At 39.2% G+C, this 27,663-nt stretch overlaps 2 protein-coding genes across 3 annotated transcripts in view; one reads left to right on the forward strand and one right to left on the reverse strand.

Annotated features, from left to right (window-relative positions):
- LOC146516248 (perforin-1-like) overlaps positions 1 to 27,663 on the reverse strand; it is a 579,062-nt gene that overhangs the window by 59,870 nt on the left and 491,529 nt on the right. The window lies entirely within an intron of this gene.
- On the forward strand, positions 50 to 27,589 carry ccdc40 (coiled-coil domain 40 molecular ruler complex subunit). Of its 2 annotated transcripts, none has more exons than XM_085163393.1 (19): positions 50 to 1,361; positions 2,902 to 3,041; positions 3,825 to 3,918; positions 4,424 to 4,539; positions 4,715 to 4,798; positions 5,529 to 5,748; positions 7,006 to 7,163; positions 7,275 to 7,397; positions 10,396 to 10,517; positions 10,774 to 11,017; positions 11,119 to 11,301; positions 12,400 to 12,645; positions 14,731 to 14,944; positions 15,039 to 15,208; positions 15,298 to 15,389; positions 15,858 to 15,972; positions 18,809 to 18,997; positions 19,080 to 19,238; positions 19,635 to 27,589. In XM_085163393.1, exons 2-19 carry the CDS (start codon positions 2,913 to 2,915, stop codon positions 19,872 to 19,874), a joined length of 2,898 nt encoding a protein of 965 aa, XP_085019519.1. In that variant the 5' UTR covers positions 50 to 1,361; positions 2,902 to 2,912; the 3' UTR covers positions 19,875 to 27,589. The 2 variants fall into 2 exon arrangements, with proteins under 2 accessions (XP_085019519.1, XP_085019520.1); XM_085163394.1 differs by having other exon boundaries at positions 2,908 to 3,041.

The following is a 27,663-nucleotide window of genomic DNA, read 5'->3' on the forward strand; positions in this document are numbered from 1 at the left end:
AACAGCAATCACATTGATTTTTATTAAAGCTTATAGTTGGAGCTGTAACAAGCGACCATCTCTTTATTGTACCTAAAGGTATTATAGGTAAAGAATTCAAGAGCTTCATCGTTTTCTTGCACGTCTGGAAGTTTTAGTTGTGATGTAACTTTTTCCAGTCCTTACATACTGTTTTATAACTGTTGCCATCAAGAGACGGATATGTTTCAATGCACATATTAAACAAATATGTAGGACTGTTTTCTTCCATTTTCACAGTATCACTAAATTAATTAATATTCTAATATTCTGTCTTAGAGTGACGCTGAAAAACTAGTTCATGCATTTATTACTTCTAGGCTGGACTACTGTAATTCGTTATGATCATAACTGACAGGAAGTTGAATTGATTCACTGAACACTTCTTCCCTATTCCTTTCTTTTCTCCTTCTGGCAATTTTATTTATACGAGACATTTTATACATGAGACTGAATGTGCTTAACACGGAAACTGAAGACATTAAAGACAGAACAAAGCAAAACAACAACACTTATTGACACTAGACCTGTGTGAACAAAAAGGTTTTGAGTCTGTTTTTGATCTCAAGTCAGCAGGCTGCTTGTTCCAGAAAACTGAAAGCACCCGCAACAGACTGAGATTTGATTCTGAGAACAGTTAAAAGACCCAGTCTGGGTTTTTGACAGTCAGCAAGTCAGAGACATACTGGGTGGCCAAACCATTGAGAGCTTTGTGAACTAATAAAAGAATGTGTGTGTATATATAGCACTGGGAGCCAGTGAAGTAACTTCAAAACTAAGTTAATGAGGTCAAATTTCCATCTACCTGTACGGATTCTGCCTGCTGCATTTTGAATAAGCCAGAGATGTTGTGCTGATGATTTGGTCCTTCAAATAGAGTGCTGCAATAATATAACCAACTTAAACCTATGAATGAGATGAATGCATCTCATAGTCAGTTTGAGACAGGTATTTTATAGTCCTAGATATAATCTTTAAGTGATAGAAAGCAGTATTTAAACCGTATTTATGTGGTTATCAAAACAAAGATCACTGCCCAAAATGAGGCCACAAATTGCATCTAAATATTTGTCTACTCTCTTACAGGCTCCTCCAGGCCTCTCACACTTGTTGGCTGGGGATAAAATGTTACCACAGCATTAAGAAATTAGCTTTGAACATGTCAGTAACTCCTAGAAATGACTTTTATTCTGTAAGCGGTCGTAAATAAGCGCGTACATCCTACGTGCTGCCTGTTAAAACTCCACAGCGACTGGTGTCTGACTGAGACTGCGCAGAAGCCAGCTACGGAAGTTTACGGTTGCCTAGTAACCTTTATCGACTGTGCCCGTAACGCTACTGTGGTAAGTTGTATCCTAAATGCAAAATTAAATTATATCATTGATACAATATAGTACGACGGTAATGGTACGCAAACTCTAAATTGTTCTTTTGACTATTAAAGAGCCAAAGTCAGTTTGACAGTTATTATATTGTGATCCTCACAAACCCTCTCTATTGTTGAGGACTTAGCGCGAAGCTAGCAAGAATACAGAAACATAGCTTATTTTAAATACAAGGAAGGTATTTGTTACCCATAAGCCCAGCCCGGAAATCTTCAGATTTCCACTTGATATTTTATTCATTTTCAAGTAGGCTCAGAAAAACTTGAATATATAAGGTGAGCTCTGGTCAACACATGAAATTGTAAAAATCAATAATGAGTGCAATCTATTTGCTAATTTAATTTCATTATGTATAATGAAAAACGGTAAATGGCCTGTATTTGTATAGCGCTTTTACTTAGTCCCTAAGGACCCCAAAGCGCTTTACACTACATTCAGTCATCCACCCATTCACACACACATACACACACTGGTGATGGCAGCTACATTGTAGCCACAGCTGCCCTGGGGCGCACTGACAGAGATAATGATTGTTTCTGATCATTATTATTTATTAATTATGAAGGACCCACCTTGATTCCATAGGGTAGGGAAGCAGACCTATATGGACCTTAGTGGAAGGGCAACACACAACAATATGACCACTGTTTTGCACTCATTTAAGTGTAAGAAACCGTAGGACGCTGTATTTTTTATATCCAAAACTCATTGAGCAGTCTTATATAACATTTCCACGATTCAAAGGTAAAATAGGCTGCAAAATCTAGACTGATGCTATTTTGACAAATAATTTGACCATGAGGGAGCGTGGACATAGAAAAAAATCGACCCCTGTGTACCTGTAGATGTGATAATGCTGGTTCAGAAGTGTATTATCCAGTGCTAACTAGAAATTTCTGAGTTTAATATTAGATTTAAACCATTTAAGAGTCAAAACTTGACTCCAACACAGCACTCAAAGTGTAAGTCATGATGGGGGTGTCGAAAGCAGCACTCAAGTTCAGCAGAACTAAAGCTGAACAACCACCTGAACAGGTATCGACTAGAATATAATTTTTCAGTTTCAAGAGAGAAGATTTAACACTCTGGAAAAACCCTGAAACCCGATTAAAAGATTTCATAGATATTGTTTAGCCAAAAGACTATAGACTCCAGACATCCACTTCCAAATTTTGCTTCTTTAAGAATGACTGGACTACTGTTTGGCAGTTTGGCATTTATAATTGAGAGAACACCACAGCCTATACAGGACATCTGTTATAGAAGTGAAACATGTCATATGACATCTGAGACAAGAAAACATGTTCAGAATCTTCAAACGTGGCAATAGCTGACTAATAAAAAAGGGATTAGCACCACAAGTTAAAATATTTGCTCTTATATTTTCAGCATTGCTAAGAAAAAAGTCGGAAAATTTCTCAAAAGCCCTCTCTTTCTCACCATTTGGGGCAAATACACATATTAGTCACCTGGAGAAAATGTAAATCTTCATGTGGAGTTTTAGGTCCAATGCAGAACCCAGGAGATGATGATGGAAGGGAGGAAAGCTCCCCCCGAAATGAGACAGATCCCAACCTGCAGGATGGAAGTGACGACGCTGAAGAAGACAGCGGAGCGATTGCCTCACATTACAAAGAGGTTTGAGATGTGTATCTGCTGAGGTTTTGTTTCCTTACTTGGTTGCTATTTTAGCAACAGGTCATTGAACACTGATGCAGTTTGGATGTTTGGCCAGGTGCTGCGCTGCTGCACTCACAGTCTTAACTGTTGGATGCATAAAATATTGCAGTAGTGTTAGTCATATGGCATAGGGCAGCACGGTGGCACGGTGGTTAGCACTGTTGCCGCACAGCAAGAAGGTCCTGAGTTCAATTCCAACATCAGGCCGGGGTCTTTCTGTGTGGAGTTTGTATGTTCTCCCCGTGTTTGCGTGGGTTCCCTCCGGGTACTCCGGCTTCCTCCCACCGTCCAAAGACATGCAGCTTGTGGGGATAGGTTAATTGGATAATCAAATTGTCACTAGGTGTGAATATGTGAATGAAAGTGAGTGTGAATGGTTGTCTGTCCCTGTGTGTTGGCCCTGCGACAGACTGGCGACCTGTCCAGGGTGTACCCTGCCTCTTGCCCTATGACAGCTGGGATAGGCTCCAGCGCCCCCCGCGACCCTAAAAAGGATAAGCGGAAGCGAATGGATGGATGGAATCAGCAGTTTGGACTCTCATGACAGGATCCATTCTTAAAGAAGTGTGTCCTCCTTCTTTGCAAATTTTACATTTTGCAAAACCACTCACTCAGCCAGATTGGCCCCTTTGGTGGGCAGGTTCATGTTTGACATCTTCAGTCTAACAGTTCTCAATGTCTAAATCACAGCAGCTATTAAGGAGCTCTATTCATGCTTTATGTTTGTCTCCGGACTCACAGGCTCAGTCACTGCCACAGTCAGAGAGCCCTGCTGCCCAGCGTTACCCTGACCTCACTGCAGTGGATGAAAACCTCCCTGCGGCCACAAATTTAAGTAAGTCACACATTAATCCTCTGTGGGATTTACTTCTATATATTCTATAGCAATATGTACCCTTTTTTACATGATTATTTATTTTTTGGTTAAATTATGCCTCGCTGCATTCAGCTTTTATGCTCCTTATATCTGGAACAAACTCCCAGAAAGCCTCAAATCAGCTGAAACACTCGGTTTATTTAAATCCAGGTTGAAGACTCACCTGTTCTCAGCTGCATTTGAATAAAGCACCAAATCCACACTTTTAAGCTTAAATTTCAAAACGTACATTTTAACTACTGATTTTATCTGTTTTGATTTTATATACTGTTTTGTTTGTTTGTTTGTTAATTAGTTAGTTTGTTAGTTTGTTTGCTTGTTTTAATCAATTTTAAATCATGCTTTTTATTTGTTTTTGTTTCTAATGTCTCTGTAAAGCACTTTGAATCACCTTGTGGTTGAATTGTGCTATACAAATAAACTTGCCTTGCCTTGCCTTGCCTTGCCTTTCACTGTATTTCAGTGCAAGAGGATGTTGCTCAGATGGCTCACCGTTCACACACATCGGAGGAGATGGAGGATCATGAGCCACTGCCAGAAGACGAGGAAGAGGAGTTGATCATTCTTGATCCTGAGCATGTTTGTAGCTTCACCTTTAATCTTTACACGACCAGTGTTTACTAAATAATGAATAGATTTTTGTCTTAGTGCTCATCAGAAAGAAAATTGAATTATGATGGATGTGAAGCATTAATACTACGTATCTTTGTCTTCCACTGGGGCATTACTGATACTATATTTAATCTGTTGGCAGCCCGTGGTCAGAAGACAACAAGCTGCTCTGACAATCCAGCTTAGAAAACAGCTGGAGAGGATCAACCAGACACTGAGGGAAAAGGTCGGCCACTTCTCTGACCAAAACCTCTCTACATCTTTGCTCAGTTAATACACTGATTCACACATGCAGGAGCAAACAAGCAAGTTTCTATACAAACAAATGCAACTTTTCTATTTAAATGTCCAGAAGATGGTGCTGTAGAACTGTATGGCAACTGCAGAACACTTCACATCTTCTGTATTACATAAGACAGGTGTTTAGGAAAGATGCAACACCCACAAACTGTTTACCTTTCCAAGAAAAACACTTGTTGCAGGGTTAAGGTGTGAGGCCTTCATCACTCAAATGGGTAATGATGACAAACACAGTATATTAAATGTCATGTATGGTATATATAGCGAATATTGATTTATAGTACAGTATATTTCATATGTAATGAGTTGAAATTTAAAGCACTTTGTATAAAACATTTTAAGAGTTCCCCTCATTATCTGAATATGTTCACATAATGTTCACATAATGAATAATGTTTGAAGGTCACAGATTTATTTTTAAAATGTCCCCAAAAGGGTTACAATGTTGGAAATAAGTTACAAATACAATAAAATCTTTTTCAGTTCCAGTTCCAACCGGCAACCACTAATAAGTAGAACCAGTACTTTTATACCAGGCTTTGTCCTGGCTGAAGGAAAGACATTTTAGTACCCAACATAAAAGCATGTATAAAGTCGGTCGTCGTCTAGAATTATTGATTTTTCTGTGATTTCTAACTGCTCTCCTCCTCCATCAGCATGCAGTTGCGAAGGATGATGCTAGCCACGATCAGGAATTAGGTGTGGAGGTCTTCAGGATTCAGGAGCATCTGGTCAGACAGCAGAACAGGCTGCATGACCTCCATGAGACCAAGACACAAGCCGAAACCAAACACCAGCAGGCTCTGAACCAGCTGGAGGAGATAAAGAGTCAACATTCCAGCGTAACCAAAAAGGTCTGCGAAGCCAGAGCCAATGGTGAGCCTGGACTGTCATTTAGAGGTTGTGTCTTTGTGCTGATCCAGGATTAGTTTGGATTTTATATGACTCTTGATGTCTGTCCCAATGACCACATTACGATTTAGGGGTGGGGGAAAAAATCGATACTGTGTAGTATCGTGATATTTTGTTTGCTAATAATGTATCGATACAGGGACAGCAGAAATCGATATTTTGTTACAAAAAAGGTTTTTGTGCTCTGACTTCAGAGCATGTTGATCCTTTTTCTGAGCAAGAATCCTGACATTCCTTCACTGTCCAAATGTGTTTAACTTTTTTTTGGCAGCAATAAACATGACAGTTTACTTATTTTATTTTAAGACATGTTTTATTTTAATTAAGTTTAAAACTTTTTATTTAATGTAAAATTATATTTTGTTTTAATTTACTTTCAAATTCTTCAGTTGCTGAAGGGGCTGCATAGTTTTCATAAATTGCATAGTTCAGAATAGCTCTAATTGTACCAGATGGTTGATTCAGTTAAGTTGGACTAGACTGTAATACAAACCGTTCAGTTTGTCAACAATTAAACTGAAATGAGAGAAAGACTGAGTGTGAGACTTTGATATTAGATAAAATGAATATTGATAAAGTTTACCTTTATGTACAGAATCTGAATATCGCAAAATATTTTAAAAAATTGCAATAATATCGTATCGTGCGTTAAGTATTGTGATAATATCGTATCGTGGGATGTATGGTGATTCCCACCTCTATTACGATTATGTTTTGTTTTTTTTAAAAGAGAACTTTATTGCTACTATTATCCTCCATCCGAATCAAGCTTCATTCTCTGTTTGGGGTTGTTTTCCACTGTGAGTTCACTCGTACTACTTATGATTGTCTGCAGTAAAATGAAATAAAATGCTGTAAAATTCAGTTACATTAGGATTCCACTTTATGCAACTTCTTTATATTCACCCCTTAGGTTTCCACATTTCAGCCAGAAAGCTGAAGCTTTAAGATCAACTCTTTTATATGCATTTGGCTTTATGTTAGTATAAGTGAGAATCTGATGGATGTGAAACCCTAAAAGTTCAATGGCGCAAGTTAAGAAGTTAAAATAAATGTAAACAGATTTTATAATTTTTTTAATCCTTCCCTTTTAAAAGCAGCCTTTGTTGGGCCTATGTAATACTGTTTGAGCAACAGAAAGGCAACATCTGTATCTGTTCATGTTTCTGAAATTATGATTTGAGTCATTATGTTTATGTTCTCTCCTCTGTCCTCCCTCAGAGTCCCAGCTACAGGCACAGTTAGACAGCATGACACAGTATCTCATCTTCATCCAAGGAGTCAGTGAAGGTCTGCGCTCTGAAGTCAAAACCATGAATAACACTAGACGCAAAGCGAGAGCTGAGAAGACCCAGGCGGAAGACCAGAAATTAAAGCAGGTAGACACTCACATGTAAATTATTACGATTTGATTGTATTTGTCAATATATACACTATCTGGTATATCAACATGATTTTAACTAAGCGAAAATACTCATCTGTTACATCAGGATTTATATGTGGAGCGACTAACAAAGGAGTTGGAGAGGCTGACGCAGCAGATAGCCATGTATGAGTGCAAAACCAGTGCTCAAGCAGAGGAGACACAGACAGCCAAAGAGGCTCTCTCAGAGGTAACTGCTGTGCCATAAAAAGTTATATGCTGCATCTTTACATGAAGAGATGAGCACTTTATCCCTGCAGCTTTAACAAGAATTAGTTGCCCACCAGACCTTTTTTGGACATAAAAGCAAAATAGTGAGCTAGTGAGATAAGGTGCTAGTTAGTGTTGGGTGATTTCACTATTAAAAGTGTCAACTTTCATATTACCCATAGCAAATAAATATTTCATTGATGTGAATATTGCTTTTATATCGATTAGTAAAACTGAAAACATTAAAAGTCCAGTTCATTTATCCAGTGACTGATTGAGTGAAAATTTTCCTTGATATATGGATTCACATTCAAGTACTTGCATTTAGGTATGTAGACATGGATAAGATAACCTGCTGGAGTTCAAACTGTGCATCAGAACAGGTCTCTTAAAGGTGATTTAAGTGACCTTGAACGTGGCATGGTTGTTGGAGCACATGAGACAGTCTTTTTTTAAAAAACTGCTGATATACTGCAGAACCAGGAGAAAATATTCTGTGAGCAGCAGTTGTCTGAGACAAATTGTTTGATGCCACAGATCAGAGGATAATGGCCAGACTGTCATGTTTCGGCTGTGTGCAGGCAGGAGAGGAGCCAAACGCAAACTCACGGGGAGTAAACTCGAAAGCACAGCTTTATTGCTGGGAAACAGGCGAAACTAATTATAATATGCACAAGGAGACACAGGGAGAATCACACACAGCTATGAGGGACGACGCGACATGGAACAGAGGGTGATTCTGACATAAATACACAGAAGGTAATGAGTGAGGTGGGAACATATGGGAGCACAGCTGAGGACAATTACGCATAACAAGACAGGGAGGATACGGAACTGAAAATGCTAACCCAAGGTGCAGACCTTAAACGTAACACAGGAAGAACACAGAGACAAAGACAGGAGGGGAGAGAGAGAGCACGGAGAGAGGACTGACATCATGGGCAGGGGAAACATGAGACAAAACACGAGGGGAAACAAGGCACAGGAGCTCAGAATTATATGAACACAAATATACAGAGGGGCGACAAAGGAGCAATTACACAAGGAAATCTGACAACCAATAGCTAAACATATCAACCTAGGGACTAAAACGTTAAACTAACAAAGTGGACTCAAACCATAATACAAAATAACAAAACACAAAAACTGAAACCGCTGGGTCATAAGACCCAGGATCATGACACAGACTTCTTTGAGCTGATAGGAAGACAACAGTAAGCCAAATAAACACTTGCTAGAACCAAAGTATGCAGAAAGATCACCTCTGAAGGCATGATTTGAAGCAGATGGGATACAACAGCAGAAAATCACTAAGGGTGAATCTCCCTTCAGATAAGAACAGGAAGTGGAGGCAATTCACACAGTATCAGCTGTTCAGGATGGTGCTGGTGTAATGGTGTGGGGGATATTTTATTGGCTCACCTTTGATCCTTCAGTATCGACTGAGCACTGATGAAATACCACACCTACCTGACTCTTGTTGGTGCTCATTCCTTTATGACCACAACCACATATTACCCATCTTCTAATGGCTGCTTCCAACAGGATGTTGAACCATGTCACAAAACTCAGAACATCTCAAACTGGACTTTTGACCATGACAATGAGTTCACTGTAGTCAGATGGCCTCCAGCAGTCACCACATCTCCGTCCAACAGAGCATCTGTGAATCTGTGCCACAATTTAAAAAAAGGCTGTTTTGAAGGCAAGTTTGTCCAACCTGAACTACCTGTAACTGATGAAGTGGCTGGTGGGCAGTGTTGGTCAAGTTACTTAAAAAAAAGTAATCAGTAACTAATTACTGATTACTTCCCCCAAAAAGTAATCCCGTTACTTTACTGATTACTTATTTTCAAAAGTAATTAATTACTTAGTTACTTAGTTACTTTTTAAAAACACGATTTACAACCTGAACAGGTGATAAAGCGATAGATCTTTCAGCCCAATTCTACTTTTTCTGCATAATCCATCATACAAAATGTAAACAAATGGAAAAGTCTCTTTTTAAAACTTGTTTTATTAGTTTTAATCTTTTAACTTTATGCATCAAGCAAAAATTTAATTATATGCAACATTCTCTGACTTGAAAATTAGTTTAACATTTAAACCTATTTTCTGCACATTCCAGCACATAAAATAAATTTTTTTGTGTTTACGCTCAGTCTTTCAAATAGATGCAAGTAAAACACAGCAGAAAATAAATAAAGTCAAAGACTAGCGGTCCTTTTGCTCTATTTTCACCTGTAAAGCAGGAGTAGGTTAGGCGGAGGTTTACCCTGGTGCAGGTGTGCCGCAGCGGTCAGTGGAAGAATCCGCGAGTTTCTCTGTGAGTTTCCCATTACGTCATAGCGCACTCGGTGTTTGCTTGAAAGTTTAGGGGGGTTTTTTGCTGTAAAAAGAAGTTTTCTTCCCACGCACAACGGACACTAATGTTTTTGTCACTTTTTATGGAATCAAACTCAAAGTAAGGTCAGTACTTCCACGCTTTAAACGCTGCACGCTCATACTCTCTCCCGCACTCGATATATTATCCATTGTTGATCTGCACACAGCTGTTGTCACGAACTTTGCACTTGCTTCACTGTCATGAGACATTCTCGCAAAAAAAATCACGGTTTTAGTAACGCAGTAACGCAGCGTTCCTACGGGAAAGTAACGGTAATCTAATTACCGTTTTTGCAATAGTAATCCCTTACTTTATTCGTTACTTGAAAAAAGTAATCGGATTACAGTAACGCATTACAAGTAACGCGTTACTGCCCATCTCTGCTGGTGGGTGTATCTTACTAGTTGATTTAATGATGTAAATGGATACAGTCAACACAAACTACAGTCAACACAAAAATATTTGGATGAGAGAAAAAGACAAACAGGTTATGTTTTTGTCTCGTTCATGTAACTCGTGAACGAAATAAGAATTCTCTGATTATGGCAGTCGTCAAACAACATCAGTCAGTCATTTTTACATCTTTGTGCAGGCTGAGATGGAGATGGAGTCACTGTCGGTGGCCCGTAAACACCTGCTGCAGCAGTGGAGCAGCTGCCTCATGGGGTTGAGGAGACGAGACGAGGCCTTCGGTGCGATGCAGGAAGTCATCCGGTGAGACTGATGGATGTGGGAAGCTGTTTCTGATTCATGTCCTACTGAGTAAACGTTAAAGGTGCTAAAGCGCTTCAAGTGTACATGTAACAAATGATGACAGTGCTCTAAACATGTCTATAGAAAATGACAGATGTCTATAAAAAGGTTTTTTTAGAACACTCAATGATAATATTAACCCTTATTTGATTTTTTATTCAAAAGTAACACAGAGCAAAAAGTGAGCAGCCATTCATTTTTTTTCTGTTCTTCTCAGTGAAACCAAGCACCAGGTGATCTTGCTGGACAAGGACATTGATGGCTACAAGAAGTCCATCAATGCAGAGCAGGAGCAAAATGAGATGCTGACACTGCAGCTGAATTGGTCTCAAATGGACTGCACCACTACCAGAAAGCTCATCAGTGACAAGCAGGCTCAGCAAGAGGCCCTGCAGGCCCACTACAGCACATTCCTCCTCACTCTGCAGGAGACAGAGCGAACCCTCGCTAGACTCTCAAAGGTCAGTGTTTGTCCAGAGAGCAGTCGCGGTACAAGGTTAGAAACATTACACTGCCCGATTTTGTTTTTGTCTTTCTTTAATCTCACCCTTAATTTCTCCAGGAATTCGGGTCACTCCAGGCTCAAGCGAACGATCAGAGTAAGCAGCTGGAGAAAGAGAGTTCTGCACGGCTGGAGCTGGAAAACAACATCATGAGCTCCATGCAGCATAAGCTCCTCCACAACAACGCTGCCAAGTACTCCCAACTGCTCACCGAGAAGATATCCAGACTCAAAAAAGAGAAGGTAACTAAAAGCAGGAAAGTATTGAAAATGCTTAGACTGTCATAACACTCTTATGATAACAGTCTTCAGACCATTCACACTAAATCCCCTTTCTTTGATATCTCTAGTATTATCATAAGAGTGTTATTCACTATACCCTACATCAGCGGTCCCCAACCTTTTTTGCGCCACGGACCGGTTTATGCCCGACAATATTTTCATGGACCGGCCTTTAAGGTGTCGCAGATAAATACAACAAAATAAAACTAGTACCGGTACCGAAAAAAACAAAATGTATTCATAACACACGTGAAAAGACTAAGGAAAACCGAGTAAACAATAAAAACGATAAAAAAATAACGTTGAAAACCGATAAAAACCCTGAAAACTATACATTTCACACCTGAGCTTCAACTCTTGCGGCCCGGTACCAAACGACTCATGGACCGGTACCGGTCCATATTGTCCAGGTCTTTGGCTTGGGCTTGTTTTAGTGAAAGACACACTCCAGCAGTATCACATTATAGATAAAGAAAGAGAGAGAATTCACAAGCAACTGATGAAGTCTTTTGGTTTGAAATGACAGAATAATGCAAATAACAACAGTAGTAGTAACAGGTGTTAAATAAGTACATGTATATTAATGTACACTATAGAGCCATAGAGATTTTAATGCAATTTATTCATATATTGTCAAATTAGCTTTATTCAATTTCGGTATTATTATTTTACTAATTTTAGCGTTTTTTGTTCATGCTTTTACGTGACAGAATTACATTTTTCATTTTGATTCCTACCTTTTTTTTTTTCTTTTTTCTTTTCTGTACATCATCTACTAAAGAAGAAAATGAGCTTTTAGAATATCTTGTAAAATATGTACAATATAGAAATAAACAAATAAATCAGTGTTATTCTATTCTAAACTGTTCTAGCATATAAATACAAACACACACAAATCCTGAAACCAGATATTGAACAATAAGTGTGGGAAGATTCAAAAATGTAAAAAAGAAAATAAGCTAGTGCGGCAAATAATTAATGTAAAATGTGTAGAGAATAAAACAAATATGTGAAGATATCAGATTTATGTGCTTCTCGTCATTCCTTTCCCCCCTTTAGATGTACCAGTTGAAGCTGTCAGAGGAGGAGGTGTTGGCGGTGAAGCTGGAGAGCCAGCTGGTCAGCCAGCGAGTGGACAGCCTGGCCCTGACTCAGGAGGCCCTTGATCAAGAGATCACAAATTACAACAAGTTAATCACAGCCATTGAGGCTAAGCTTACTTCATCTGTTAGAGTCATCGAGCAGAAGCAGTCAACGATCATTGGATACAACAAGAAGATTTCTCAAATAGCAGCCACCACTGGGGTGAGTGACTGTGGGGAAGCTGTGGTTTCTTGTTACTAAGATCATAAATAAATACAATACAATACAATACAATACAATACAATTTTATATATATAGCTCGTTGAAAACCAGGGGGTACACCAAAGTGCTTCACAGTAAGGAATAACGGTAAATAATTGCACTGAACAGTAAGTGATTAAAACAAGGTCAAATAGAGAAAATAGAGAAACAAACAAACACATTAGTAAGTAGAGATATAGAGAAATCATGATTATCCAGAGAAATGAGTAGCGATACAGCAATTAAGGAGTGGTGAGAATTAGCGAGTCGTAAAGAATGGCTGAGAGCATAGAGACTGAGAAGGTCGATGAGATAGTCATGGGCAAGGTTGTTTAGGCATTTCAAAGTAAGCATCCATCCATTTTCTTCCACTTATCCGGAGCCAGGTCACTGGGGCAGCAGCCCAAGCAGAGAAGCCTAGACCTCCCTCTCCCCAGCCACCTCCTCCAGCTTGTCCGGGAAACCAAGGCGTTCCCAGGCCAGCCAAGAGATATAATATCTCCAGCGTGTCCTGGGTCTGCCCCCGGACCTCCTCCCGGTGGGACATGCCTGGAAAACCTCACCCAGGAGGCACCCAGGAGGCATCCTTGTTAGATGCCCAAACCACCTCAACTGGCTCCTTTCGATGTGGAGGAGCAGCGTCTCTACTCTGAGCCCCTCTTGAATGGCAGAACTTCTCACCCTATCTCTAAGGGAGAGGCCAGCCACCCTTCGGAGGAAGCCCATTTCCGCCGCTTGTATTCGCCATCTCGTTCTTTCGGTCACTACCCCTCACCTCGTGAGGGTAGGAGCGTAGATCAACAGATAAATTGAGAGCTTTGCTTTTACACTCAGCTCTCTCTTCACCACAACAGACCGGTACAGCGTGCGTATCGCTTCAGCCGCTGCACCAATGGTCTGTCGATCTCCCGCTCCCCGCGAACCATTCCAAGATGAGCTGGAGGCCATCACCCGATGAAGCCAACAGGACCACATCATCTGCAAAAAGCAGAGATGAAGTCCTGAGACCACCCAAGTGAAAGCCTTCCGCCACTTACTACGCCACCACTTCCATCCATAAAAATTATGAACAGAATCGGTGACAAAGGGCAGCCCTGTCGGAGCCCATCACCCACCAGGAACAAGTCCGACTTATTGCCGGCTATGCGGACTAAGCTCTTGCAACGGTTGTATAAGGACTGAATGACCCGTAGCAATGGGACAGACACCCCATATGTGTCTATGGGGTGTCTGTCCAGCACCGCCCACAGGACCCCTCGAGGGACGTGGTCGAATGCCTTCTCCAAGTCCACAAAACACATGCAGACTGGTTGGGCAAACTCGTGTTCCACGACCAGCACGAAAACCGCATTGTTCCTCCTGTATCCAAGGTTCGACTAACGGACGGACTCTCCTCTCCAGCACCCTGGCATAGACTCTCCCAGGGAGGCTGAGGAGTGTGAGGAAGCAAGTAAGCAGCAGAACTTTAAAATCAATACGAAATTTAATAAGCAGCCAATGTAAGTCAGAGAGCACTGGAATAATAGAGACAAACTTTCTAGTTCCGGTTAGGAGACGAGCCGCATCTTTCTGAACGAACTGTAATCGTTGGAGGTGAGCAAGTTGGAGTCCAGAGTAGAGCGAGTTACAATAATCTAATCTGGAAGTCACCAAGGCATGTATCAGTTTTTTAACCAATTAAGGGCAGAATCCTTGATGCCTATAACAGCCTATTCCAGTCTCTCTAAAATAATTTTATGGTGTACCATATCAAAAGCAGCAGACAGATCCAATAAAATTAAAATGGCAGGGCAAGAGTCAGTAATTAAAAGAAGATCATTGAAAACCCTCAGCAATGCCGTTTCAGTGCTGTGGTTTCAGCGCCAATTACATCGAACTCATCCTTTAAAATCCGGGATGGAAGGAAATCGTGAGCCAAGTTCGAACTTCTCAATTGATCAATTTTGCTTTTAAAAGTCGAAAGTGAATGAAAATAATTCAGTGTCATTTTGAATTGTTTTCAAAAATGAGGCTGCCAGCTTTCATTTATTTTTCCTGCATTTGCAGCATGATGACCTCGGTCCTCTGCACATCAAGATACAGTCAATAATAGCTCAGATTGAGGACTTGGCAGCAAATGTAAAGAGCGACCAGCAGCTTTGGATGAAGCGACAGGGGATTCTGATGGGACTGACCCAAACGATAGAAGCCAGCAGCAAGGAGCTGCTCAAACTGCAGGCGGAGTACACAGGATGGCAACAGACGAAACTCTACTTCGAGAGTATGCAGGACGCACGTGCTGCATACTCTGTCCAAGTCACAACCTGTATGCTACTATCTCCACTTCATTCTCACACCAACTCTAACCCTTTCAGGTCAGATAGAATCAGAGCACCGCGAGGAGGCTGAGCTGGAGAAGAGCTCAAAGATGCTGAAGCGTGATCAGCTGAAGCTCAACATGCTGCTCAGCAAGAAAGGACAACTGAGCCAGGCTCTGCAGCAGGAGAACGCCGTGATGGAGACAGATTTCATTCACAGACTTAAGGCATGACAGGCGGGTTTCGTCATTTTATATTTTCTTCTTTTCTTCTGTTTTATATTAATATATAACTTTATGTAAAACAATGTGACCAGGATGCAGAGAGGGAGGCCGTTAAGATGCAGATGAAAGTCGAGAAGACGCAGGAGGAAAAGGAGAGGCTCCTCAACAGTCTGGTGGAAGCTGAGTCAGTCACTTTCTTTTTGTCCTTGTTTCTTCTGACTTAAACATATTCAAGTTATTTATTATTGAGTTGGTTTGCTAATCAACTCTTAAATCTCTTAAATCTCTCTCTCAACTCTTAAGTCCTACTACTTATTCATGCATCTTTCAGGATCTTACAAAGCTTCAAACAACGCATTGACTATTAAATTAGTCGTCGGCGATTTTGATAGTCGACGTAATCGTGACTAGTCGACTAATCGTGGCATCCCTAGTGCCAAATTTCAACCCAGCTCCATGTAACTCAAATGCCTCTAACTCAAAACATATTCATAGTATGAAGGTAAAATTTTGCAGGGCTTCATTAAATATGCAGAGTTATTTTTGGAAGAATCACATACTCAGAGAAACACTTTGATTTTTAATGGAATAGTGTACTTTGTTCTGCATGTGTGTGTATTTTCTCTTTTTCTTCGACACGTGTGGCATACAGGCGGCAAATCATGCTGTGGGAAAAGAAGACACAGCTTGTAAAAGAGATGCATTCAGCTATGGATGTGGGGCAGGGAGAAAGCGACACCATGAAAGTTGAAATACATCGTATGGAGGTAAACACAGTACGATTACAGACTATAAGGTTGATTTGCCATCTACATTTTAGCCTTAGCCTGCCATGTGCAAATGTGCTGTTTATGTACAATGCATAAACACATAAGAGTGGGATATGCTTTATTTGAAATGCATTCGATCACTTTGACCCTTGAATTAATTTTTTGGGAAAATTCACTGTTTATTGAACCTTTTGACAATTTATTTTATTAAATAAATATAGGTTTGCTAATATAAGTTTTAATTTGTATCATATTTGCTTCATCCAGTTTTTTTTTTTTTTATATAATTTATTGCTTAGAAATGTATTGTGCAATGTTTTTTTAGTTTTCGAGGGAAAAAGCCTCAAAAGCTCATGTATCAGGCATGAAGTTCAGCAAATTTTCCAATTTACAACTTAAAGAATAGAAACAAAAAGTGGATATGACTTCACAGCATGTGAAGTCATATCGTGGTGTAACGATTCTCCTAACCCACAGTTCAGTCTCAGTTCTTCTTTAGATGGAATAAATATTTAAAAGCTCAATTATATGATCGGAAATGAATAATGAATGAATAGTAAACATAGTCTTATTCATGTCCAGTTTACTCATTACCTGAACAATCTTTAACATTAAAATGATTTCATCAGCATGATCTAATTAAGCATTAACTGCTCAACATGGGTATCACTGTAAAGGAAGATTGAACTATATTGTGGACACTTTTATCAGTCATAGTTTCAAGGCTGTTAAACCTCTAAGCAAGGGTAATTTTATATATAAGGAGTTTCCAACATTTCTCAACATAAAGTTGAGTTTCCATCAAAGAAAGGTATCTGAGACAAAAAAAAGGGCTCCAGGTCCAATCAGATGTGAAAACTAACAGCTCAGTCCTTTTATTTCTCGTACCTCCTCGGGGAAAAAATAATCTCAAGCTCCTCCAAACTCACAGTAGTGTTATTTCCTCTATAGAAGCAGATAAATCTGTCAGCTTGGTGTCAGATTACAGCACATAATACTGATATATTCAGATTATATTCAGAATATAAATCAGTGCCTGCTTGTAAGAGACAAGGTGAAGGAAGATATAAAAGCATCTTATTGAAGCTTTTTGTAAATGTGTTAGATCTTATGGCTCATTTGCTTTCTCATTATGAACTACTGATGCATACAATGTATAAATGCAAAGTTAAAGTATAGACACTTTAACTCAGTGCAAACTCAGTTTTGAAAGGACTAACACTGGGATCACATTAGGAGGCAGATTTGTTCAAATATGTTTAATAGACCCAACAAATACAAATATTTTTGATTGTATTGCTCCTTTTTGCCTTCAGAACTGCTTAAATTTTTTGAATCTAGAAACATTTGTCAGAGTCTTTGGTTAACATCAACATGATAGGATCACACAGGTGCTGCAGATTTGCCAGCTGCACATCTATGATCCCGTTCTACCACAACCCAAAGGTGCTCTTTTGGATTAAATCTGTAGATGCTGTTTGAGGGTAGTGAACTCACTGTCGTGTTCAAAGTCATTTAAATCACATTTCTTTCCCATTCTGATGCTTGGTTTGGACTTCAATTCAATTCAATTCAATTTTACTTATATAGCGCCAAATCACAACAACAGTCGCCTCAAGGCGCTTTATATTGCACAGTAGATCGTACAATAATAGATACAGAGGAAAAACCCAACAAACAATGAATTCAATTCTGGATTTAACAGGAAGCCAATGAAGAGAAGTCGATACAGGATAAATATGCTCACTCTTTCTTGCCCCTGTCAGTACTCTTGCTGCAGCATTTTGGATTAACTGAAGGCTTTTCAGCGAGTTTTTAGGACTTCTGATAATAATGAATTGCAGTAGTCCAGTAATAAATGAATGAACTAGTTTTTCAGCATCACTCTGAGACAGGATATTTCCAATTTTAGAGATGTTGCGCAAATGGAAGAAAGCATTCTTACATATTTGTTTAATATGTGCGCCCATCCTGGTCTTTATGTCTTTAAGACATTCCTGCAGTTTAACTAATTTGTGTGTGTTATCTGGGTTCATAGATAGATAGAGCTGCGTGTCATCTGCATAGCAGTAAAAATGTATACTATGTCTTCTAATGATACTGCCTAGGGGAAGCATGTATAATGTAAACAGAATTGGTCCTAATTCATTTGAAAGCATCAGGCTTTCAAATGAATTAAAAGTCTGTCTTGGTCTTTCGTTGATTAATAGGTTGTTGTGATAAATTGCTGCCACACCGCCCCCTCGGCCTGTGCTTTGAGATTTCTGGTAGTTAGAATGACTCGGGGGTGTTGATTCATTTAAACTAACATAATCATCCTGCTGCAACCAGGTTTCTGTAAGGCAGAGTAAATCGATTTGTTGATCAATTATCAAGTCATGTACTAACAGAGACTTGGAGGAGAGAGACCTAATATTTAATAATCCACATTTCATTGTTTTACTTTTTGGTTTAGATGGCGATACTGTATTGTTCTTTCTTTGTGATTTTTTATGTTTTTGGGTTTTTTTTGTTTTGTTTTTAAATCTTTATTTATGAGATTTTAAGTTCAGTTGTTTATTGCTAGTTTGTAGTGTGTTTTTTGTCTGTTTGGGAGCTGACGGAGTCACCAAGTCATCTTGGTCATACAATTGTCACATGGAGGCTACATATATCATGTAGTTTTAAAGTCAGTGTTGGTTAACGTGACGTTGGACTTGAATTTCATTTGGTGATATTTTTAAAATTGTCTTGAAAGTCGTAAAACTAAGTTGTAAGAACGCTGGATAACAATTTGCTCTTAGGGTGATTAATGTTTGTGAATTCTATCCAAAGTGTGTTTGTGTCTGTGCAGGTGCGACTCAGCCAGCTAATGAGGCAACGGGAATGCCTGCTGAGGGAAAGCGAAGCAACAGTGGCGAGAAGGGAAACCATCGTCTTGCGCAAGGAGACCATGATGAGGAACTCCCTCAAACAGGCTACACAGGGTAACCTGAGCCTCTCTATACAGGGCCTACAGCGCAAGATCCGGGAAGCACACAAGGTAAAAGAGGCTGACGGAACATTAATTCATTTGTGCTTGGAGCAGGTTGAGCATTTATCTTACATGCAAGATTTGTCTTCAGCAAGTGGTAGAGTATGAGCAGGTGACTGGGGAGCTACAAGAACAGAAGGAGAGTTTGAGAGACAGGATCGCGCAGAGGAAGACTCATCTCACAGAACTGTGCAGCACCAGTTACATCCTCGACTCTGACTTTGTTAATCTTCAGGATACCAAAGAAAGGGTAAGGGGCACAGACTGTGAATGTGAATATGTGATTGTACTTTAAAATGGTTATTCTTCTGAATTGCACTGGGTTGCATGTACAGTGAGGGTGTGATCCACTTTTCATTGGATTCTAATCTGATACACTCTTCATTGTTAAAGCAACAACGATACCCGGTATGTGTCAATACAAATGTCTAATGAGAAGTGAAACTGTCACCATTGCACAACTTAATGAAGGTGTGGTGAGAATGTTTAACCTGTTTTTCTTTGGTTCACGTACACAGAACTTGCTCATCACAGTTTCCACTCCTGGAAAATACTCACACTTAGCCGACCTATCAGGAATAAAATATAACTACTCATTGTTTGATTAATACATCATTACTCTGTCATTATCGCTCCCTCTCTCTAGAACCTAGGACACCTAGTGGCTCTGCAGAGTCGGGCCAAGAGGTTGCGTACAGTGTGTGAAGGCAGCTATCGAGCACTGTCCACCCCCGAATCCGTGGAAGCCGCCCTGCAGAGGCAGACGGAGCGTTTGCATGCCATCAGCACCATCTTGCACCGCGTATGTGAGGAGTTCCCCCAACATCAGGGGGCGCTCCGCAGGCTGTCACGAGCACTGTCTGAACATGCACAGGCTGTGGAATAGGAAACATCCCAAAGTCAGGAAAAGATGACGTGACAGCGCGCGCTGGAAGGACAATGCACAGGAATGACATGTGAGTGAAAAAAGGGAAAGCTTAGATAAGTAACAGCCAGGGAAGGATGACAGCTTGTTCATATTGACGTGTGGTTTCGTTGATGCATTGAAATGTTGTTTGTGAAAAAAATTAAGAAATAAAAGGTAATGAAGTTTCTAATCTCAAAGTTAATTATGTGGCCCACTGAACTGTGTTAAAGTTGACCCCCAAGGGCTTTTTAGACTGGCACATTTAAATTCCGGGTCTCCAAAAAGCCAGTTACAAAATACCTGGAAAGCAAAAAGATGTTTTTTGTTGTATTAACTAATTATTGTGGAAAGTAAAAATCACAGTACTTTGGTGATCATTAAAATATGTCCTGAATTTACAAATTGATGACGATTCATCTGATAATCCATGACACACTGCTCTGCCCTACATAAGCTGCCTTTATAGGTTCAAAGTGTCTGCATTGGTATTGGCAACATTTGCAGCATCGTACAGCAGTAACTTACAAACAGAAGGTTTGAACAGCAGATGAGTGAAGTGTCTGTGCTCACAAACTTCCATATTGCGGATATCTACTCACACACAAAAACTGAAGCCTGGCAGTGATTAGTTTTGCATACACCATCCTCAGTCTTTGGCCATGTTTGGCCATGAGCATTCACCATTGTGTCACAAATATACAGTAATGTGCAAATATCTTAAAGCCACCAATTAGTTCTTTATGTTTTGCTATGAAAAATAGGTATTGTTAAAAGATACATAAGTAAATCTAAGTATATAAGGTATATAAGTCAAAGTTTATAGAGTTCTGATGTTGTTGAAACACAATATTTGGTGTGACCAGTTTTATTCGTCAGCTCAGCTTGAACTCTCTTAGATGAGATTTCTTTTAAGTAGACTTCAGTATTGTTCTCCAGGCTGTCCTGGTCACAAATCTAAACTTTTGATTACAGACAAACTGGTTTGAAAGCAAACTTACATCACTTATAGACTTACAGTAATAGCTCTCTGTTGTTTCCTGTATTCATAGTCTAATCTTCTATTGTTGAAAATGATTTTGTCACTGATGGATGGAGGATTTCTAACTATTTCTGAAGTCTTTGAGCTCTAAAACCCACAAAGAATTCAAATTGAGCAACCTTGGAAACAGCTTCTGTTCACTGTGTCATAACAGTTGTATTTAGCTCATTTCCTTCTCTTCTTCATTAAACCTTTAACTTTACATTTACAGTTTTGCAGATATTTTGTCAAACATGTGTTCCACATTACATAATAATATTAATCTGAATATATAAATCTCTGTTGTGTATTTTTTTTTTCATTCTTCAGTTCTGCTTGCTTTCATACTGGAGAAATTGTAAAAATGATGTACTTCAAACAGTCTTCAGTAACTCAAAAGCACTCAAGAAACAGTAAAAGTACACTCATCACCAGGGGAGTGAGCTGCCTTTGTTCAGCTCAGTCCTGGAAGAAATTCTTGCATTTTGTTGTAGCAGTCAACTTCATCAGGCTAAGGCAGCCACGTTAATGCTTTCAGCGAAGTGGAATATTTAACACAATTCTGAAAAACCAGTGATCGAGCCTTTTCACTCGCAAATTGTGGAATGATCTCCCCGCCCAGCCCCCTTGTTACCTCTTTTTAAAATATATCTTAAAACTCTTTTTTATTCTTTGGCTTTTAAATCTTAATGAGAGTGATGCACTCTTAGCTTTTATTTACAGTAGTATTTTTATTACTGTTGTTCTTGCTGATTTTTTGTGTAGTGTTTTGGTGATTTGTATAGCACTTTGTCAAAATTGTGTTTTTAAAAAAGTGCTTTATAACTAAACAGTATGTATCATAAAATATCGCATAACTATTAGATTGGATTTCACTTAAAAATATTTATTTTAAAATAGCCTGATATTCCACAGTCTCACCTTTTTATATAATATTTTTCATACTGCCGTGGTAATGTGTTGATCAAATGATGTCATTTCTGTAAACGTGCCACTTTACACGGTACACATGCCCTAAAGTACACAAAACCTTATATTATCAGTACTTGGTGCAACATGACGCAAGCTTATTTTGGTTTTCTATTGTCAGTAGTACACATGCTTTGTTTTTTTCTCATTCCTTATCAGTTGATGTCGAAGATCAGTTGAAGATGACACAAAAACGTAGTAGGGACAGAACTGTCACGTACCATCTGGAGTGACAGAGCAGAGAAAAGAACCAAAAGTCAGGTTAGCACCAGCCTTGTAATGTTGCAATAACCTGCTGCTCAAATAGCAGAGTCTTGCAAAGCACATGGAAACCCTTATAGTATTTTGCCATCACACTGTTATAGCACAGCCTTAGCAAAACATGCAGCTGATACAGAGAATTCAGTTTCCTTGTAAACGATGTGTCCGCTCAGACACACCCAACTGACACTAGCTAAACTAAAAGGGAGAAAGCGTTTACATGACCTGCAGTATAAGTGGTGATTTTATCCATGAATGTTTAAAGCAAGTACAGATGTGTGCACCCATCAGGTTAGCAGCACCTGAAGAACACGAGTCTCCTCATAACAATTTCAAGCAGTTTTGTTATTTAGCTTTTAATGCAGGAATTTATTTTATTCTGTTTTATCTTCTGCCAGCTTCATTTTATTTTGCCACTTTACGTACTGAGCTACCAATGAGGACAAAATTACTAGCACGCCCCCCAATAACATTTTTGTCAAATCTTTCCTAAGTGCTTTTTTAATAGAGCAAGACATTTTCAACATAGCATTTCTAAACATGCTAGTTTTCTTTAGAAATGCATAGAGTGTTCAGATTTTCATCACAATAATAGATTTATTTCAGAAAAATTACCATGGTCACTATTATTAGTCACGGAAAAACTGAGCTTTGTATCGAGCCATAATACAAACCACTGCTGTGCAATGATGTGCTTTTACTTTGTGGCACTCAGACTTTGTAAATCAACTTAAAACTGAGGGTTATACACAGTATAAAAACTTCAGCATGGGTTTGAGTGTACAGAGGACTTCAGTGTCTGCAAAGCGCTCAGGTCTTATGGCTGCAGAAAAAGGCCATATCATGAGCCCTGACGGTTGGTATATAAGGTGTTTGTTCTGATATGCTGTGTTTAGCTTCTGGCAAATGTGATTCTGTGGATTATTCCACTTGGTTTTGGTCTGTCCAAAGGACATTGTTTCAGAAGTCTTGTGTTTTTTTTTCAAATGCAACTTTGCAAACCCAAGCCATGCTGCCGTGTATTTTGAGAAGAGGCTTTCTCCTGGCAACCTTTCCAGACACTTGATACTTGATCATTCTAGCTCTAATTGTACTGTCATTAACTTTAACACCTAACAGTTCACACTAATAATGATCAGTCCATCATGTCAATTTTATTAATAGCTCCTAACTGTTACTAATCCTTAATTCTTATAGAAGCAGTAAGAGTATGATTAGTTTTTCACAGGCCTGCTTCTGCATCACGGTGTGATATTTCATGGTGTATACTTCATCCTAGGTTGCATTTGCCGAATTTTAAGACGTGCTAAGGATCAGATTACATTCGGTGTACTATAACTGTTACCAACCCTGATTGGAGTGTTTGGTAGATTATCTCTCTACTGTCAAAGGTAAAATAAATAAATAAATAAAACAAAATCAGAGACCGGTCCTAACAAAGAACAACCTCAAAGACCACAAATCAGGATCTGTTAGAAAGAACACAAAATATTTATGGCAAAAAAAAAGTGAAGAAACAGCAGGAACTTGATTTTTTTCATAATGTCAAACAGAACTGAAATGAGGAAGCTTTAATTGAAGGTTATTTCTGTAACTCTGGATTTCAAAAAGGCAAATCACCCCTAAAAATACTTCCAGGAGGAAGAGATGGGGCATTATGTATCCACATGCCGCAACCTGACAGGCAATGAATGACCTAAAGCACAGAACATGCAAACATCCACATGCACATGCATCTAGTTTGATACAACTTTTCCAAGTATTATGCAAAATTTTCAAAATGTATAAAAAGATCATATTTTGATGATTACTATTTATGGAAACTTTCACGTTGGTAACACCAGACTGATTGGATTGATCAAAGATATTTTCATGATTGTCACATTTCAGCAGCCAGTGTGTGTAAACAGTTAGCTGCAATGTTATTGAACCTTAGAAAGATAGTGCTGCATAGCTACTGCTCATCACACTTGCAAACCTCACTGGAACTTCTTTTTCTCCAGAAAACCGTTGTTAATATGTAAACTGCAATTACTTGCTGTTAATGTGTATAGTTATTAACCCCAATCCCAACTCTAACTTTAACTCTATCCCAGGGAATCAGGGAACTTCTTTCAGATTGTTCTCTTGCGAATCAGGGAACAAATACAATAATGATTCTGACTGACACACATCAAGGACTATCAATTTTTTATTGGTCTAAAATTAGAGTTAATGTAAAATTAACACCCATAATCACTCAGCTGAATTCAGTTTTATTTGTATACCACCAAATCAATTCAATTTTATGTAAAGACCCTACAATAATAGATAAACATCAAAACACCATGAAAAATTCCTAATCTGAAATGATCTCACTACCATCCTTTTACACCTCGAAGCTGGCCGTGCTTTAGGAGGCTTTGTTGGTAATAATTACAGTGGGATGCAAAAGTTTGGGCAACCTTGTTAATAGTCATTATTTTCCTGTATAAATCGTTGGTTGTTACAAAAAAATGTCAGTTAAATATATCATATAGGAGACACACACAGTGATATTTGAGAAGTGAAATGAAGTTTATTGGATTTACAGAAAGTGTGCAATAATTGTTTAAACAAAATCAGGCAGGTGCATAAATTTGGGCACTTTTGTCATTTTATTGATTCCAAAACCTTTAGAACTAATTATTGGAACTTAAATTGGCTTGGTAAGCTCAGTAACCCCTGACCTACATACACAGGTGAACCCAGTAATGAGAAAGATTTTCTATAATAATTTCCTCTGAAGAGTAGCAACATGGGGGTCTCAAAACAACTCTCAAATGACCTGTAGACAAAGATTGTTTAGGGGAAGGATACAGAAAGCTGTCTCAGAGATTTCAGCTGTTTCCACAGTTAGGAACATGTTGAGAAAATGGGAGACCACAGGCTCAGTTCAAGTTAAGGCTCGAAGTGGCAGACCAAGAAAAATCTCGGATAGACAGAAGCGACGAATGGTGAGAACAGTCAGTCAACCCACAGACCAGCACCAAAGACCTACAACATCATCTTGCAGCAGATGGAGTCACTGTGCATCGTTCAACCATTCGGCGCACTTTACACAAGGAGATGCTGTATGCGAGAGTGATGCAGAGGAAGCTTTTTCTCCACCCACAGCACAAACAGAGCCGCTTGAGGTTTGCTAAAGCACATTTGGACAAGCCAGCTTCATTCTGGAATAAGGTGCTGTGGACTGATGAAAATAAAATGGAGTTATTTGGGCATTACAAGGGGCGTTATGCATGGAGGAAAAAGAACACAGCATTCCAAGAAAAACACCTGCTACCTACAGTAAAATATGGTGGTGGTTCCATCATGCTGTGGGGCTGTGTGGCCAGTGCAGGGACTGGGAATCTTGTCAAAGTTGAGGTACACATGGATTCCACTCAGTATCAGCAGATTCTGGAGACCAATGTCCAGGAATCAGTGACAAAGCTGAAGCTGCGCCGGGGCTGGATCTTTCAAGACAACGACCCGAAACACTGCTCAAAATCCACTAAGGCATTCGTGCAGAGGAACAAGTACAACGTTGTAACAATCAACGATTTATACAGGAAAATAATGACTATTAACAAGATTGCCCAAACTTTTGCATCCCACTGTATTAATGATTAGTTTCAAAATTACAAATGGTCTTTATGGACAACCACATAGCCCTTTTTTTTTTCTTCTTCTTCTTCTTACAGTGAGAAATGTGGGAATTGGACAGAGGTTTTTTTCCTCCACATCTTCTTTTATTAAACTTTTGTTTGTCTTGTATATTATTATGCATCTTCTAAGGGGAAATTCCTAGTATTGAGCCGTCCCCATGGTGTTGCGTGATGTGCGAGATAAACAAACTGTGCATTGTTGACAGAAGCCGGTTGGGTTACTGAACACTGGATCGTGCACTGTAGAGAGCAGGGCTTTTGAATTTTGCAGAAAGACAGGCAAGAGGATATTTTGTTCACTGTCTTGTCAAGGGGTAGTGAACTTGTGGACTGGACATCTGCGACACACTTATTTCTCGCTCACAATAAGAAGACTTAAATCCAGGGAAAACCAAGCTCATGTTATTCTCAAATGGCAAAGACTTGTCAAAGATTAAAACTATTGAAGGAACTGAAATTTTAATAAGATGGTCACATCTTCTAAGTATCTAGGGATCATTATAGATCAGAATTTGTCATTTAAAACTCGCATTCAAAGGCTTGTGTCGAAGTTAAAACTAAAATTAAGTTACTTTTTTAGAAATCAATCCTGTTTCTCCCTCCAAGTGAGGAAACACTTGCTTCATGCAAGTTTTTTACCTTTATTGGATTATGGTGACCTGCTTTTTATGAATGCACCTGCCTACTACTAAAGAGGTTGGATACTGTCTACCATTGTGCTTTACGTTTTATTACTGGCTATAGAAATCGTGTACATCATCGTTCTTTGTATGCTGCTGCTAAATGTCCATGTTTGCATATTTGCAGACTCTCCCATTGGTTGGTCTTTATCTATAAATCTCTTCTTGGGCTGGTCCCATCTTATTTATGTATTTACATGTGTAAAAACCACAACCAACCACAGCCTTCATTCTCACAATATCATACAATTGATTGTCCCAAAAATCAGAAAAGGACTGGGGGGAAAAGGCTTTTAAATACGCTGCCCCTGCTTCCTGGAATAATCTGCAGAAGGAACTGAAATTATCCGAATTGGTTACATCAATTAGAGGTTACATTCATCTTAAAGGAATGAGAGAATAACTCTTTTACTCAGTGTGACTGTCAGGGTTTCTGGGTCGTTGACCCAGTATTTTCAGTTCACGTTCACTGTTTATCTTCTGCCTGTTCCACTTCCTGTGTTATTGTGTTAGCCTTGGTCTGTGTGCATTATGTTCAGTCCTCTTCCCATTTATCATTAGTTCATTATGTTCAGCTGTTCACTCACCTGTCTCTAATCACTCATCATTCAGCCTGTGTATTTAAGCTCCTCAGTTCCAGCAGTCCATTGTCGTGTCATTGATGTTATGTTGTCGTTTCCGCCTGCGTTCAGTCAGCTTGCCATTCATTCATTCATTCATTCATTCATTCATTCATTCATTCATTCATTCATTCATTCAGTCAGTCGTCCAGCCAGCCTTTTCCTACTTCTGTTCTGTTTGTTCACCCCGTCGACAATAAACACCAACCTTCACCTACCTACCTCTGAGTCCAGCGTTTGGGTCCTCCTTCTCTCATCCACGACACTAATCCTGACAGAGACCGTTTTTGATGTCGCTCTCAATTGATCCGTTATTGTATTCACACGTTCATACGGGATATTGTATTTGTTTTAAATGTTATATACTTATGTAGTACATGTATTTTGACTTTTGTTGCCATGATGCCAGGTCTCTCTTGGAAACGAGATTTTTAATCTCAGTGAGATGCTTACCTGGATAAATAAAGGACTAATAATAGTTTTAAAAAAAATACAGTTTACTGGCAGATGTTTGTCGGTCCCTTTCTAAGCTCCTCGCATGACATTATGTCT

Source organism: Neolamprologus multifasciatus, chromosome 6, assembly GCF_963576455.1.
Source record: "Neolamprologus multifasciatus chromosome 6, fNeoMul1.2, whole genome shotgun sequence".
In the NCBI taxonomy this organism is placed as follows: Eukaryota; Metazoa; Chordata; class Actinopteri; order Cichliformes; family Cichlidae; genus Neolamprologus; species Neolamprologus multifasciatus.

Coding starts and splice junctions, on each gene's coding strand:
- ccdc40 (XM_085163393.1), top strand. CDS start 2,913: ATGCAGAACCCAGGAGATGATGATGGAAGGGAGGAAAGCTCCCCCCGA. Junction 3,919..4,423: donor CCCTGCGGCCACAAATTTAA/GTAAGTCACACA, acceptor ACTGTATTTCAG/TGCAAGAGGATGTTGCTCAG. Junction 11,302..12,399: donor CCAGACTCAAAAAAGAGAAG/GTAACTAAAAGC, acceptor TCCCCCCTTTAG/ATGTACCAGTTGAAGCTGTC.